Here is a 17,376-nt window from a genome sequence, read left to right on the forward strand (position 1 = left end):
TTTGCCCAGCTGTCTGCTTGCAGGACGTGCTGGGTTTCAATCCCTCATGAGCTTTGAGTGTCTGCACTTGCCATTTGTGACTGCTTTATGGTGGTGCTGCCATCGCACAGGTTCATGGGTGCACGGTGCCCTTTGGTTTCACCACCATCTCAGGAAAGCTGTGATCTGGCCCATGTCTGTAGCTGCTGAGGTTTGGGAACTCAACATCAACCCATGTCTGCCTGGAGGAAGCATCTTCTGAGCTAGCAGGGAAGATCCATGCACATCCCAATCGGTCGTCCAGACTGATCTCATTACATGGAATCACAAAAGAATTTGGATCAGGAGGGGGACCTCTGGAGATAGTAAGTCCAACCCCCTGCTCAAAGCAGGCTTAGTAGTTGAATCAGGTTGCTCACAGCCTTGTTCAGGAGGTATCTTGGACCAAAGATGGAGATCCTGCAACCTCTCGGATCCCTGTTCCAGTGTCTGAACAACCCTGCAACCTGCTTCTCCCAGCTTCTCCTTGTCCATCCTGTCAGCCTGGCCCTCACTCAGATGTTCAGGTCATGGCATGATGACCTGTGGTCCTGGGCAGATGCTGACAGATGGAAGAGGTCTCTAGCAAGTTCATCTTACCATCCTAGCAGGTGCATATAAGTCACCTGTATGGATTTACTGTTTTCTTGTGAGGTTTAGTGGATGGTTTTGGTGCAGAGGTGTAGCTCTGTGTCCCCCTGTCCAGGTGCTCTCTCCCAGGGTTTGTGGGCTTCATTTTTCAGGAGCACTCACCTGGAACTGCCCTTCCTCTGCTTCTGCCCTGAATTAATGAGCTCCAGGCACGACTGCCCTCTTAGAGCTTCTTGTCCAGGACTTACTGCTTTAGTGAGCAGTTCCCTGGCATACCTGAGGACACATCTTGCTTGAGGGATGCAGAGTGCCATGACCCTGACCAGACCTGAAGGCACAGCCAAGGGCTGAGGAGCTTCCAGCTAGAGTCTTTGCTCTGCTGCATGGTGTAGACCTGTCTGCTGTCCCCAATTCACAGGAGGCTCCTGACCTGCAGTGGGAGGCTGCTGGGAAGTGTCCTACAGAAAGGTGACCACGGAGGGCAGCTCCTTCTGAGCAGGCTGGTCCCAGTCATGCTGTATTCCCTGTCTCTGATGGGAACCCACCCACAGTCGAGCCAGGAGCTTTCTCAGTCTTGTGGGCAGCTGCCTATGGGCTGAAACCCATTCCCAGCCACGTGCCGCAGACAAGACAAAGCAACCCAGCACTGCTACCTCCTCCCTTCATGTACACAGCTGAGGATTCCCCTCTCCCATCTGGGATGGCTTCTGCTAATGAGGTTCTGGGATGAGAAGGGAGAAGAAGCCATGCTGACACCTGTTTCAAGCCCTTGCGTTCACCTGCTGGGAAACAGCTGGCTGATAACCTCAGCCAAATACTTCTGCCACCAGTGATATTCTGGGTTATTCACCCACCCAGGCCAGGAGTGACAGGCCCCCTCCCCCAGACCCACCCCTGTGCTCCCAGGAGTGATTAGATTTGTCCTTGGCTAATGAAAGCTGCAGGAATCTCCTGCCTTTATTTACTGGAGCATCTGTAAAATAATAATCCTAGTCATTTTAGCCTGGTCACAGAAGCAACACTTAGAGCAATGCAGCTTATTCCTGACAGGTCTAAAGCTACGCTGAAGTACAGCCGAACCCCAGGGAGTGGCTGCCTACAAGCATACGCTGGCTGTACTGTCTGCACCTTCATGTGTGTTGTTACCTGTAGGGAGATCCTGCCTGTCCCCGGCGCGCAGCCCCAGCTCTCAGCAGCACTGGGTGCGGGTGCAGCAAAATATCCCAGGCAAGATGAGCTCTGGGGTGGCAGAGCAGCAGGATGCTTGGGACGAGGGACCTCAGCATCCTGGTCCCCTAGCAACCACAGTGCGGTCCCCTAGCAACCACATCCTAGTCCTGTAGCAACCACAGTCTGGTCCCCTAGCAACCCCCTTCAGGCCCATAGAAACAAGGCTAAGGGAGGGTTTCCGTGCACATTTGCAGCAGAGGCATTGAGCAAGAGCTGATGGAGAGCAGTGCATCCAACCCCATGCCTCGGCCATGTATTCGTCAGTCTGTCCTGAGCAGGCGCTGGCTCCTGAGAGCATCCTGATGGCATAGAACAGGGAATGGTTGAGGGTTCAACATGCTGCTGTTGGCTGAACATGGCCTTTGTGGCTAGGGGAAGAGGGTCATAAACTCCAAGTAGTCCTCATGAGTTTCTAAGCCAGAAACAGTGGAAAACTCTTCTCCAAATCAGTCACGCTAACCCAAACCACTCATACTTCTGCTAATAAACCTTCTCTGCCAGCAGCCTTGGAAACATGCCTCACTCTGGGAATGATTTCTCAAGCAGTTTAACATGATGGGTAGAGGACCAGCGAGTGCAGCGTGTTCTGCCTTGTGCCTCAATGCTGCTCTCTTCCTGCCCTGTAACCCTCAGCACTGGCCGGGGTCCCGTTTGGGATCCCCAAGCCACATGCCCCAGCTCTGACATCTCCAGCTCTCAGACCTCGGCTGCCTGGAAAATCCTGCTCCTAGAGATGGTGCTTTCCCCTCTTCCTGCATGGGGAAGTACCAGGAAGGCAAAGTCTCAGGGGGGGAGATGTGCCCTGTGAAGTTTCAAAGGAAGCAGAATTTGCCCTTGATGTTTGTGATTTTTAATGTTTTCTCATAGCCTGGCTTTGCCGTAGCTGCTAAGCCCCCTCTCCCCAACTTGTGCTGTGTGTACATCACAGGAGAGCCAGATTAGCCCACGTATGATAAATGTGCTGCTGCGTGTCACTGATAACAAGCTCAGTGATGTGTCTCTGCGAGCCAGACCAGCCTGGGGGGTGGGAGCTGGCCTGAGAGCAAAACCTCAGCTATCCCCATAAAACAGGCTGGGAGCTGCTGTGGGACGTGCAGGCTCGCGGGCACTGTGTCAGTCAGCACAGCAGCCTCGTGTAAATCAGTGTGACAGTCTTGTGTAAACCAGCAGGACATCAGAGGGATGTGTAAATCAGTGGGGCAGGGGAGGCAGAGCTGATGGTCAGAGCAATGGATCGAGGTTGCTGGGCTCTCATCCTGCACGTCCCTGGGCTTGCCACTGCACTCTTCTAAAATATAAATTACAGCCTCTTTTTCCCACGTTTTGCTGTGAGGGTCTTGCCTCTTGCCCTGAGCAAATGCCCCTTTACCTACCTCAGTTTCCCCAAGTAGGTTGTAGAGGATCCAGAGGATGAGAAAGCCAAACCGGACTGCTGGGTACCTTGGGGAATTTTTCCCCCAGTGACTTGGGAAGGATTGAGGGATGTTCATCCAGCCTGTGATGGAAAGGGACCAGCAATGGGAGCTTCACCTCCATGACTCCTTAGGAGGCCCCTCTGTGCTATATGGGCCCAGCGTTTGGTCCTGGCACATGCTGGAGAAGAGGGTCATGTCTCTGGGTGTCTGTCCATGTACTGGAGATGCCTGAGGCTTATGTGGTTCCGGAAAAAGAGGGAGATATTCCTGTCCTCCCCTCCAGCAGTTTTTAGCTCCCTTGGCCTCCTGCTGTTCAGCAGAGGGGAAGACCCCCAGAAATTTGGGGCTTTCTCAGCAGTGCAGAGAAAAGCCCACCGCAACATTGGTGTGAGCAGGGTGTGCTGCAAAGCCAGCACAGGCAGGCGAAATGATGCTTGTTTCTAAGACTGAAAGAGCTGCAAGCTCAGATGAGGTGGCCTGCTGGCCTCCAAGGTCTTCTTTCATGCAGACACTTCATGCATATTGCATGTGTGTTTGGAGCTGCGCTCAGCAAGCCGAGCCAGCTTTGATGCTAAGGCAGCAATAAGCAGACCTGTTCCAGTGCTCAGCCCCACACAAAGCATAAAGAAAGGCAAAACACAGTCGCCGGCAGCTCAATGCCCTTGCATGTGACTTTCCATGGGCTGTCTCCTCTTGCAGCACCTACCAGGGTAGCAAGGAGCCTGAAAACGAGTTTAAAACTGCAGGTGCTTAGTGGTTATGCTGGTCTGGTGTTTGCAGGGGGGGTCCCCATGACAGCCCTGTGGTCCCTGTTCTCCTCAGGACATGTTTAACATCTCCCACTGACTAATGTGCCTCCCATTTCATTTGCAGAGGACGAGATTGTTTCCATGGCTGACTCCACCACCACCATTGACGACATTGAAGGGGAGCTCTTCAAAATCGAGAGGATCAGGGAGATCCTGGTGAGGAGGGAGTCAGAGCTGCGGTACATGTGAGTACCTGCCTCCTCCCATGCTGTCCCCCCTTCCCAGGGTCACCCCAGCATTTTCTGTCTGCCTGATCAAACACGGATCTTCCCTGGGGATGAGCAGAGCCAAGGCCACTTCCCACCTTGTTTTCCTCCTGGAAGTGCAGCTTCTCCCAGCGCTCTGTCCTTGCTTTTGGAAGGGGCTTGAACGGGTCCCTGTTACAAAGCTGCCACTGATGCTGCAATGATTTGAGCTATGCAAATAGAGTTTATGGCACATTTTACACTAAAATGCTTCCATATTCGATCACAAGTACCCCCATCTTCCCAGTGGGTCTGTACTCTTCCTCAGTGCACAACTCTTGGATTTGGGAAGGGATCTGAGGCTTGGTGGCTCATTGCTGCTCTCTGGAGATAGAGCTTTGCTATTTTTTGAGTAAAAATCCAGAGGCCTTTCGCATTTAAGGCCATCAAATACTGTGTTGCAGTGGTGCCAACCAGCACTCAGGGTGATAAAGAACATGTTTCCATGGGTATATCTCGGAGGAAAAGGACTGCGTAGCATTCATAGTCTGGGTTGATTAAGTTTTTTAATACCACTAAGTTGCTGTAGTCAGCCCAGTCCTGAGATCTCATGCTGTCAGGTCAACACAAAGCCTGGGATCTTTTACTGGTAATGGTGAAAATCATATTTACTGGGCTGTAGCACTTGATATACTGCTTTTTTAGTGTGTCTGGATCCCCACTGGGTACCTGCAGTACAGGGATCACAAAAGCCTGGAAATGCCTCTGTAAATCCACTGTCTGGGGAAGCTGTGAGCTGGGCTGCGGTTTAGAGGTTCAGATTTGGAGTGATGACCTCTTTGAGGCACAGTTCCCCCCGAATATATTGTCGAAAAGGATTTTTGGAAATCATAAAAAGTGTAGTTCTTAAATGCTTTCCATGGCAACCAGTACCTAAATCTCACAGGTGCTGTCAAAACTCACATATCTTGCTTTTTCTTATCCCTTTACTTGTTTTTTTCCTTGGCTTGCACTTGGAAAACAAAAGGAAATCACCTACAGAAACCAAATACCAGGGCGGGCACAGCTGCAAAAGTGATCACTTGGAAGTTTGGAAACGCCAGGATTACATGTCTGCGTGGTTTGGAGGTGCTGTGGGGAACTCAAGCATCAGCTCTGTGGAGCGCAGCAGTGGGGAGGAGCGTGGCTCTGCAAGGCAGGGAAAGCCGAGGGCTTCCCTGAGCATCGCTGCTGGAGAGGAAGGATCCCAGACCTGGGTTCTGCAGGACACGGTTAAAAGGGATGGGGACCTGCAGCTGCAAGGGTTTTTTTTTTTTTTTCCTCCCAATGGGGAAAAAATGTGATATTCAGGATGGTTGGTTGGACTGTGGGGCTCGGGGAGATGGACATCTCCATTGATGTGCTGCTAAATGGAGGAGTGACCCACATGGTCAGTCGATAGCGATCAGTGTTTTCTTCTTGTTGGAAACGTCAAACTAAAATGTTCCAGCATTTCTGAGATGTCTGTGCTCTGGAAAATAGTGAAGCTCCCAATATTTCTCCTTTTATAGGGGAAAAAGAAAGGTCTGAAATTCCTGTGGGAGATTCGGCTCCACACCTCACCCACTCAGTGCTCTGATCTGCTCCCCGGAGCCAGACAGGGGTAGCGTGGCTGTGGCTGATGCTGCAATAAGTTTTATCACCAGTGATAGAAGTAATCTCAGCTCCAGCAGCAGCCTTCTGGGTCCTTGTCTTCACAATCTCTCCCAAGTTTTATTGAAATGAGAATTTTTATTATGGCCCATTTATTAGTCTCATTATCAGTTTTTACAGAATTAAATTCCAATTTAATTTTAATAATATTTCTGTTATCATTTGACTGTTTATTTTAATTTTAGTAAGTGTATCACTAGCAAACAGCCTGTTGCCCATGTGTCCTGTGCAGACCTCCTTCCTGGTGCTCTTTGTACAAGCTCAGGGCTTAGCCACCACAGATGATAAGCTGGCAGTAAAAGGACAAAAGGACCTTCCTGTTCTCCACGTGCAGCTCCCAGACATTGGCATCAATGGACCTGCTCAGTGCGATATGCAAACAAATGAAAACACTGTCATATGGATCAAAAATATGACAGAGCCAAGAAGAAGTCTCCTCCTCTGCCTGAGATGATCTCCTCCTACAGCAGTATCTCGCAGGGTCCCTCTTCGTCAGTCTGTTTATTTTCCCTTATTAATATTTCTGGTGTCCTCGTCTCAGCTGACAAAGCTGCATCTTCAAGTAGCTTCAGCAAATATGACTCATCCCTGAAGCGGTGGATGGCATGACTAAGTGGAAGGACCAGCAGGATTATTGAAGATGCAGACAGGGCTTTTAGTAACGCACACTTCAGAGGGAACCAAAGGCACATCTGTTCAAGGTGGCAACAGCTCATAGTCAATCATACGTTATTTGTAGACACAGATCATGTGTTAGGGTTTCTCGTCACTCATGGCTATGGAGCTTGCTAGAAATCTCAGCTGTGCTCTTCCAGGCTGGACGATTTCTCTTGCGCCCTGCAAAGTATCCAAGGAGTCCTTCTGCATTGAAGGCTTGGACAACCTTGGAAAGCTCACGCTAAGATGCTGGAGTGCTTGGTAGGGCTTAGGAGGATGTATGGTGCCTCTGTCTAGGTGAAAAATGGGCTGGCTGATTTCCTCATAGCCAACATTTGGATATTCTGCTCCTCTTGGCGGCTCAGTCCAGACAGGTTGACCACTGTGCCCTGCAGTGTTGGTGCTTACCAGCTTCTTCATGAAACTGGTCAGTGAACATGATGTTTAATGGGGGCAAACGCTTCCCATCGCACCCCATGTAGGCAAGGCACTGTGTGCAGGGTCAAATCCTTTACGGACATGTTGGTCTCCAGCTGAGAAGTTTGTGCCACCAGATATTTTCCCACCACAGGCTGCTCATGGTTCAGTGACCACAACTGTTATCTAAAACATCCAGGGCTGCAATCACAAATCTCTAATGTCTAAGGAGACCTTAGATACAGGCGTTTCTGAGATATCAGAGGATTAGTTGCAATGTCATAAGGAAATCATCCTGGTCAGAGTGTGCACATCTAACTCAGGGTGATGATGAGAGCCCCCTTTTCTTCTGGTGGAGCTACTCAGCACCATTTCAATGTGACCTCAGCCCCTCTGCCATGGAGCTTCTGGTGCCATTGCTGGCTCCAAGCTCCTGGAAGACATGTATTGAGAGTGTGAGGGCTGATATGTCAATGAAAGGGGTTGCTTCGTGGATGCACCAGTTGAGCGATTTCTGGTCCTGGGGGTGTGGCAGCCTGTTACACCTGGAAAATCTGGGGCTGGATTTTGGACGGAGACACTTTCTTTTAGCTTCAGGCTTGGTAACAGAGGTGGGGAGATGCCAGAGGGTCTGGCCAGGGTGGCTTACCCATGCCAAGGTAAGCCTGTAGAAGAGAAGCATCCCAAATCCCAGCTCAACAGTCCAACCCTGATCAGGAGATTCAGCACCTGAGGCAGCACTGAGGGTTGTTGGAGTTGTGACTTGTCCTCTGTGGTGTCACCTACCCAGGGGAGATCCTCAAGGATGGCTCGGTTTGTAGTGGAGAGAGGTCTCAGCTATGAGCGCTGTCTGCTCTTGGGGTTTCCCTCACTGTGGGTGAGTGCATAAAGCTCTTCAAACTGAAGCACTGATGCTTATCATGGCCAGACACCATCATTCCTCGGTCTTCTCTAAGCACGGCTTTAGTGAGGACACAGGCATGCGATTTTTTAAAATAAATCAATAAAGAAATTGGGTTAAGTCTTCTCTGCTGGCCCTAGTGAGCAGTGAGCAGCGCTTGAGCTGGTACACCTGTGGAGGGGGCTGAGTATCTGCGGTGCTTCCGAGACACCATCAAACTGCCTCCAGCACGGACAGGGACGTGCATCCCCCGTCCGCTCCATCAGCGGCTGCCACTGACATTTGAGTTGATCCCATCCTGATCGGTATCTTGCTGCTCTCATGTGGTTTGAGCCAGAGATGATGTCACTGCCTGCAGCTTCAGCAGGGTCCTCTTCTCGTCTTGAAAAGACCTTGTTTCTCAGCGGACACCTGCAAAGGTTGCACATTTCCCCCCTCTGTTGTGCGTCATTTTTCTACCTTTTTTTAATTCTGCAGAAAGGCAGTATAAAAATGTCAGATCTTTTTATGTGGGACCAGCTTCCATTTGTTTTTGGATTTTGCTGTTTGACGATTATTTCTCAGGAGGAGGAGAAACACAGCTGCTATTGCATGGTGCGTGTGCCAGGTTTTAATGAAGCTTCATTGTCATTAGAGCGATGAAACTTTTTCTTTGCTGACAACCAGTGACACAACCCATGTAGCTCCAACAAAAGCTCCGAGATGAAGGGGGCTACCATTTCCCATGGGAAGGCAGGTAAATCTATGCTCCCCGTCGGGGGCACTGAGTACATTGCCTTCCAGTGTTGGCTGGGTGTTGCTCTGAAGGTTTTGAGCCTTTCCCCTCCAAGTCTTTCCCTCAGTGGTTTCACTTGTGTCTCTGCAGGATGGATGACATTCAGCTTTGTAAAGAAATCAGCCGGCTGAAAAAGGAGCTTCAAAAACTCATAGCTCTTCCAGGTAAGGCTTTGTAAAGCTTCAGAGAGCTGCACCCTGCCGCTGCAATTAGCAGAAAGGTTTCCCTGAAATACAGCAAGCTCTTGAACGGCTCCCACCCCAGGATGCTCCCAGAGACAGTGCTGCTGCAGGCAGTGAGTGAGCATCAAGAAGCATGGCTCCTGAGTCCGACCTGAGATCTTTCTTGGGAGCTTTGCTACTTGCAGTACTGCCCAGGAGTCCTTGTCCAGGCCTGGGCTGATGGGCAGAGGAAACAAAACAGGAGAAAAAATGAGAGTCCTTTGAGGAAGAGCATTGGTCTGCTATAGGAGGAGGACAGGAGCTGCGCAAGGTGGCAGTGAATGCTGACACAGTGGGACCTGACACACATACACCGAGAAGGATCCCCAAATGAGTTGAAAGGACAAGCAGGGGACATTGTCAGACCACACCATGGAGAGCCCCCTTTGGAGACAGCAGGAGGGGAGATGCCTTCAAAGGCCTCAAGTATGTGAAAAGCAACGAGTTTTTGCTGTGGCTGTGTCAGAACTGCGTGTCTGTGATGGGGCAGATAGCAGCCACTGCCAGGGGAGGATTCCTGGTTGCAGTCAGGGTAGAATGGGTTCTAGGGGACGTCATGCCAAAGGAGCTTGGTGATGTCCCTGATTTAGGTGAATTCATCATTCAGGATGTTGAAAAGAGGCAAACAGTCCAGGGCAACATACATGAAACTTCAGCTGGGACGAAATGCTGCTTTTGTCACCCCCCTTACCATGACCAGTGACCCTCTGTGTTCCCATCACAGCCAGAGCCACCCTTTCCCTTCACAGTCCAGGAGAGGCCAAACCTTGGTTCTCAAAAGGATCCCCCTCAGCCAAAGAATTCAAATGAAAGCACACACCAAACAGCTCAGGGTTTAAATGAGATTGAGCAAGAATGGCTTCCCCACAAGCTGTGTCCATCACTGTTCATAAGTCTGTGCCTACTCCAAGGACATCCCCATTCAGCCCCCAGTAAGGACTTTACGTGTGTTTTTGGAACGGGGTGGGACATATATCCCTGCTTATTTGTACCCATCCAAGCATTAAGATTTGGACCACAAGTATCTCTCTGAAGACGCTGCAGTCATTAAGACCAATGAATGCGTAGTGGGAGACGATGCCTGGATGCAGACAAGGGACCAGCTGTGCACATCTGTTTCCCAGAGCAGCAGCTCAGCTCAACCCGTACCCAAGGTTATCTCAAAGCCAAGGGTGACAAGAAACCTTGACCCTTTCTAATGCCATAGTGTCGCTATGCTGTGTGTGCTAGTGAATCTTCAGCATGCAGTTAGAGCCCAACTGCTGCTTAATATGCAGGTCCTGATCAGTTTAATACAACCTGGCTGCATCCGGAGGGAGGTTCAGACAGGGGAGGGGAGGATTCTGCTATAAAAACAGGAGCTGCTTGCAAAACACAGACCCAAATCTCATGTGGGCTTTTAATTCAATACCTTCTAGTTCATAAAAAAAGACTTGACCTAAATGAGGGCTCAGGACCAGAGATAAACTTGGCCTTTTCTGAAACTGGAGAAATGTGGCTGGATTTCCTTCATCTGCTTTGGTCTTGCATATCTTGCCTTTTCAGCGTTCCCAGATTCAGCTGAGAGCAGAAATGCTGCTTGCATCCGAGATGCTCTTTTTGTCTTCTTTATAACTTGGCTCAAATCAGACTGTGCTGGAAAAATCCTGCAAATTGCTGGTCTTGTGAGACTATCACAGCAGATCATTCGTAAAAATGGGCATTGAACTTTGGTTTGGGTAAAGATTCAAACATCAGTGCTTACTCAGAGCTCAGACCTGTGGCTTGAAATCTTTCCAGACCAAGGTGCCTTTCATAATTCAGAGAGGTGTTGTGGGCATGATGGACTCTGACGTCAGGAAGTCAGAAAAAAAGATGCAGTGTTTACACAGTGGGCATGTTAAGTCTGACATGCTCTAACTCAGGAATGCAGATTGTTAATTAACTCCAAAGAGCTGGTCCGTGTGTGCAAAGCCTGATGTTTGTCATTTGTATGGCATCCAGATGACACTGTCAAGTGCTTCTGTTCCCACCAGGTAGGTGGGAGCTGCTGGACAGACCGTGCCCATGGCCAGGCGACTTTGCATTAACTCTTCATGGTAGAAGACCATGTGGCTGTGGGTCTGTAGCTCAGACCTCAGTTCAGATCAGCTTTCTCTGCCAGGAAGCTCGAGCTCACTCCCTGCACAAGATCACAGTTGTAGGAGAAACCTTTGTTTGCTGGGGACGTTTCTAACAACATGACGATTATGAGAAGTTCCTCCTACTCAGGCTCCTGCAGCAGCACCTCCGATCAATATATGGCAGACTTTAAACTACAAATCAATACATAGTTTAGGGGACTGCTGGGACCCAGCCTACAGGGTTTGTTCCATACTGCGAATTTCACTGCATTTTTATTTAGCTGAAGGAAGGCTGGAGATTGATCCATCCTGTGCTGGATTGATTTTGGAGCTGGCTGCTGAATTCAGAAATGGTATTAAATAGCTGCAGCACAGACAGTCATAGTTTCCACCTAAGGTAGCTCTCCATTTATATTTAACTCTCCTTAGCCCTATCTCTATCATCTTCACGTATCCCACTTACCATTATGTACCAATTTATATACAACATGACTTCACAGTGATGTGAGAGTTTTCAGGTCTTCACTAACTCACTGCCCAAAGATACGTGGCACAAGTGGGTCTCACAGTGCTCAAGGGAGGTCAGTCTGGGGGTTCAAGTGACAACCAAGGCTAATGCATTCAAAATAGCCTGGCAGACACTGGTGGTCATCCTTGTCGCTGGGGTGGGAATGGGGCGGACAGTGATTTGAAAGGTCAGATGTAGAGGATGAGACCACTGGGATGGTGTTCAGCAAGAGAATAAGGCTACAAAACTGGTGGATCGTATTGGTTTTCATGTCTCTGTATGTATGGGATAAATGGTGGTGTGAGGTGTTCCCAAGGCAGGGTGGTTTGGGACGAGGTTGCTGCTTATTTAGCAGCCTGTATCTGCATCCAGGTGCTTACTTTGGGTTGGCTTTTACCCCCCACTCTCACATCTGCTCCCAGATTGAGCAGAAGCAGAGCAAGCTTGACCTCAGTGTGGGAGGGATGACTCCTGTTTGTGTGTTAAATGTGTTCCCTGTCCTGCAGAGAATGAGAAGTCCAATGAGGAGAAGCAGAGGGAAGAGGAACTGGTACAGCAGATACACAAGCTGGTGGAAACACGGGATTTCCTGGTGGACGATGTGGAGTTTGAGAGGCTCAGGTAGCTGGGTGTAATTTATTCCTCGCACTGAGGACAGTGCAGTCTGTCCTCTGATCTGTATCATGCCTTGCCAGATGGTCCTGGATGCTTTGCTACTCCTTTCCTGAGTGCTAACCAATCTCTTTGACACAGGGAAAGGGAAGAAGACAAGGAAATGGCAGAGTTCCTGCAAAGTAAGCTCTCCAAAAGCTACCTCCAGAAAGCAAGTAGGTGGTTGATGAATTTTATGCCTTGCACTGAATCTCCCTGGCAGTTTCTGCCCTTTTCTAAGCACTCTGTCTCCAAGATTTCGTTGCTCTGCATGGTGCAAGCTTACCTGGAGGCCATCTGCTGCTGGAGGAGGGTGTGGGGAAATAGCAACTGGGCGATTGCTGGTGCTTGAGATCATGTTGTGAAAACATCCTGAATTGGTACAGATGTTTTGCTTCCATTTCCTTCCTGGCATTTCCCACCTGCCATGTGCTATGAGAACGGGGATGGGTAGGTGCCCTTTTACGGCTGATGTAATTCATCTGACCCTTTCCAATCAGCTCCTCCCATTTCATCACACTATTAGCGAAAGTCACAAGTTGTGGTATCCACCCAGTCTTTCTCTCTTGATGGCCTCTGATGGCAGGCCACCCTCTTCCCTTTGATGCCATCATTGCTGGAGAAACACTTCCCCAGTGCAGTGGGAGGCATCTCCAGCCCAGGGTCCCTGTGCCTGTGTCCTGCCTGTGGACACCCATGAAGCACATGTGGTGATGTGCCTCCTGGATGCAGGAGCTCATGCCCATCTGTGGGTCTGAGGAGGGTCAGCATCATAGCCCTGAAAGGAGCTCAAAGAAGAGGTGATGGGCCTGTGCCCTTGTCACCAGGCTGACACCGATGCCTTTTTCCATAGCTCCTGTCAAAGAGAAGAAAATGACTTCCAGGGGGCAGCAAACCTCCACACCGTACATGACCAAAACGGGCCTCACCCTGCTCAAGGAGTGCTGTGGCTTCACCTGCTCCATCATGTAGGCCAGCCCCCAGCTCCTCTGCACAGGACATGACCATGGTAGGGTACACATCCCAGGAAGCTGGGCCAGGCAAGATGGGCTTCCATGGGGTACTGAAACTGCTAAGTGCCCATGTGGGTGGGTGAGCATCGACATCTGGGACAGGCACAGCTCCTGGTGCTGCAGGCTTGGGACATGAGGGACCACCAGGCTGCAGCCCTGCTCTGTGGGGGGCTGCCATTGGGGAAAAGTGCCAGAGCCCTACTGAGTCCTGAGAGAGGGGCTGGAAGGGAAGCAGCAGTGGTCGTGGCCGGGAGGAGGACGAGGGGATGGAGGGAATTGGGTGGAGGGGGAAGAGAGATGGAGAGCAGGGAGGAGTGGGGCCAGGCACACTATAGGTAGTGTACCCCAGGCACCAAGGCATCTCCTTGTAAGCACTTACAGGAGGGAGTTGTGGGTCAAATGTGCCACTGCTGTGCACGCCTGGTGCTCATGGAATTACACCACCAATGTCCTTGTCTTCTCATAATATCTTCTCTGAAAACCTAAGAAGCCATCAGGCCTTTCTGTCCTTGAGTGTCCTCACGTGCCTGCTCCCACCTGCTCTTTTTCAGCACTTTTAATCACTGACATCTGCTGACAGCCACAGATGCCTAACCCTAAAGCCATGGGCCCATTATTTTTAAAACAGAATCTTCTAAGGGCCAGGCTGTGTCATTTGTACAGGACTATCCTCTGGCTGCCAAGGGGCAACCAGACAGTCACTGTCCATTTGCCAGTGGTCCAAGACATAAACTCATTCTGAACATTGTCACTTTGTACAAGTCTCAGGGAGTGGCAGACCCTGAGGTGCTTCTTGCCAGTGCAGCCTGGTATGGACTTCCCCACCTTATCCCAGGAGGAGGCTGACGCAACCAGGCTCCCAGAAGTGGGTGGTTGAATACCCACTGGACCAGCTCTGCCCAGCTCAAGCTGCCTCCCTACTCTTATGTCTATTCATGACACTGCTCCACAGCACATGCTGCCAAAATTGGTGTCTGTGGGGTGCAGACAAGTCAAGCAAAGCCTAAACAGCTTGGTGTGGGATGGAGTGAAGGCTGAGCTGGTTATAGCTGGTGAGCTGAGCTCACTCCTGCCAGAGAGTTGGTGAAGACACAGGTGAAGCAAGTCACATCTGAGATGAAGTTATGTCTACAATGATGTGCTTTAATACAGTTGAAGTGAAATTCTGGGCTCCAGCACCACAAATCTGAGTCCAGACCTTATAGCTCATCACAGGGGAGTAGATAATGAGCATGGCCAAAGCTGAGTGCTAGGTCCCGACTGACAGCATATGTGACAAGCACTGTGTAAGAAGATGATGGCAATGGAGGTCCAGTGGGTTGTAGTCTCTGTGGGAGGATACACGTCATCCTTAATATTGCTGGAGACTTCCATTGTGGCAGGTGACCTGACACCCAAGTGTTAGTCTTATTGGCATTAGGTGCAGGCACCTGTAAACCAGGGCTGGCTCTCTAGATATTGGAGAAGGGAGGCACCAAGGTTACAACCCATGGTTTCCTATCTCTTGCCTTTCCTCCCCAGGTCTCCAGCCAGAGTCCACAATCTGCTCTCCCCTGAGAGTTTCAACTTCCCGTCATTGTTCATGCTTCCCACTGCAGCACCGCCACCGAAGAGACTTCCCAAGCAGGCTGGTGCGAGCCTGAATGATGGCATGTGTCCTTGGTGCCACGTCAATGGTCGTCTCCCCATGACATCAACAAACACCGAGTTCCACCTGAGCTCAGCTTGGAAGAGGTGTGTGCAGCAGCGGCAAGCGAGTCCATGACAAAGAGGACCAGTGCAGTCCTTCACCTGGACATAGTAATAAAACAAGCACTGGGAGCTAATGTTTGGAGAACATTGTGCTCCACCATTCAAGACATGCTGTGGCCACAGATGATGTCTCATCCTTAGCCTTGTTCTACCTTGTGAGTCTCTATGGGATGATTCCTGAGGACTCTTGGTGGGGAATGTCTCTGATCTGGGTTTCATTGTGTTCGCATCGGTTTTATTGCAAGGTGCTCTATGGCTCTGGGTAGAGCTGAGCAAAGCATGAAGGGCAGTCCCCAGAGCTGGCTGAATGAAGGGCTAATTCTTGTGAAGTTATCACCTGAGCACAGGCCTGGTATGTTGAACTATGGGCAGATGAGCTGCTTTCTCCATCTCACTATTACTGAGTTCAGTTTTCAGCTCCGAGAAAAAGGAGGAAGTTAGAGCAAAAGAGAAAAGGAGAAAAATTCATAAGAACAGGGCAACATGCAGAGGGAAATGAAAACCAAAGAGGAGACTGGAAAAGTGGCAGGGGAAGGTGGAGACAGCAGGTGAGAGACACTTTCACTGCCAAGAGGGCATTCAGTCCTGCCCTCCAGTGCCCAGCCAGTGTCTCTGGGCTTGGCACCATGAGTTGGGCATAAAGTCCTGTGCAAAAGACTCACAGCACCCTAAGGTCACCCAGTGTTTCAGTTCCTGTTGTCCCTTCTGAGCATCCACGCATGTTGAGGTGACACAGCCAGAGCTACTAACGCCCATCGCGGCACGACATGGGCTGTCTTTCTCACTGGGTGCGAAGGCCTCTCACATCTCCCACCCTGCCTGCACTTCTGCCCTGTAAGAATGGTATCGCTTCACTGGGTGTCCTGGGATGACCTCCCATTTGGGTGATTGCCCAAGAGCTCTGGTTGCTCTCTGGCCAAAATGCTGAGTCTTCAGTCCTGCTGCATCTTGCTGTAGGGTCTTGAGATGGTGTTCCTGCCTGGGTCACTATGCAGTATGCACATGCCAGTGAGATGGTCACAACCCATCTGTCTCTTTCCATTGCACCTGATAGCACATTCATCCTTATAAAACACAGTGCAGGTGGGCTCCTTCCTAGTGCAATGCCATAAGCAGGTCCAAGGTCCTCCTGCATTTCTTTATCAGCACTACCAGAAAACCCAGTGTGTGGGAACCTGTTGTCTAATCTTTGCAAGGGTGTTTCCACTCCTCCTTCCTGAGCAATCTCCTCCTCATATGGTTCTTACTAGCAGCCAGAAAAGTCTACAAACTAAACCAGTCCTTCGGCACACTCACAGACCAGGATGCAAAGCCTAAATATGCTGACGTGGCACCTGGTCATCTCTAGCAAACTTGACCCCGCTTTGGTTCGTGTCACCTCTGAGTTGCCTTCAGTGGTCTCAGTCTGAAGCCTGCTTACTTTGTGCTGCTTATTGTTAATGTCCTGCAGCATCCTACAACCATCACCTGCCAGTTCCTGGTGCTCTCCGTGCTTGAGGGACCACCCTGTAAATCACAGAATCATATTAAGTCACGGAGAGCTCCTCTCTGCTTTGCCAAGCCTGTGTAATGGAGTGAGGTGCAGTGCACATCTGTGGCTGTTGCCTACGTGGGGTGACAGGCCATCATCAGTAGCATCCACCCTGGAGTTGATGGGACAGATTGGGCCACTCTCACTCCCTACTCTTCGAGAAATTGTTCAGTGGATGCTTTGCTTGGTGACTCTGCAGTCATGCACATGGTGCAAAAAGGGTTTTTGCTTTGATCCACACAGACCAAAGGCTCAAGACCTAGAAGACCCCCTCACTGTCCTTGCCTTCCCCAGGATCTTCTTGGGAAGGGTGAGTGACTGAGCCAGTTTAGTTGGTTGGACTGAGAGGGAGCCAAAGGCAAGGAAGAGCCCTTGATTCAACACTTACTCCCCAAATGCATTCCCCCCTCTACCCCACAGAGCTCCAAGACCCAGACTTCAGCTGCTGAGCAGTTCTTGGGCAGGCAGGGAGGACGGCGGGGGGTGAGATGTGCGAGGTCCTGGCCTGTTTTGTTCTGCATTTTCTGGCTGTGTTTGTGTGGCTGGTCATGGAGAGGGAGACAGACTGCTGTCCTCATCATACGATACTATTTGACCTGTATTTTAACTGATGGCAAAAGTGCGCAGCACACGGGAGCGACACTGTTTCATGTGCATTGATTTCAACCCAAACAAATAAATGTCTATTGGAAGCTTGGTTTGTAGATATTTTTCCCTGCCTGGGACCTTTGCAGAGAGATGTCTCAGGCTGTGTCACAGCGGGGTGGCTGAAGTGAAACACAAACAAGATCCTGAAAAATCAGGCTGGATCTTGGAATTCACTGGTGCTGCAGAAGTACAGACCTGCTGCTGCAGTAAGAAATCCAACCCTGCCTTTTCTGGCTGTCGGCCTAGCATTTCACTTTGGG

At 50.3% G+C, this 17,376-nt stretch overlaps 1 protein-coding gene across 1 annotated transcript in view; it reads left to right on the plus strand.

Moving 5' to 3' along the window:
• Positions 1–17,135, plus strand: part of MFSD6L (major facilitator superfamily domain containing 6 like) — a 28,865-nt gene extending 11,730 nt beyond the window's left edge. Inside the window, exons 2-7 of the mRNA XM_054846971.1 lie at positions 4,128–4,248; positions 8,781–8,854; positions 12,028–12,142; positions 12,275–12,348; positions 13,026–13,181; positions 14,707–17,135. Of these exons, the coding sequence (XP_054702946.1) occupies positions 4,128–4,248; positions 8,781–8,854; positions 12,028–12,142; positions 12,275–12,348; positions 13,026–13,144 (503 nt within the window). The 3' untranslated portion in view covers positions 13,145–13,181; positions 14,707–17,135. The remainder of the gene's footprint in view (positions 1–4,127; positions 4,249–8,780; positions 8,855–12,027; positions 12,143–12,274; positions 12,349–13,025; positions 13,182–14,706) is intronic.
• Positions 17,136–17,376: the final 241 nt, after the last annotated feature.

The sequence above is a fragment of the Grus americana genome, chromosome 18 (genome assembly GCF_028858705.1).
Source record: "Grus americana isolate bGruAme1 chromosome 18, bGruAme1.mat, whole genome shotgun sequence".
Taxonomy (NCBI): domain Eukaryota; kingdom Metazoa; phylum Chordata; class Aves; order Gruiformes; family Gruidae; genus Grus; species Grus americana.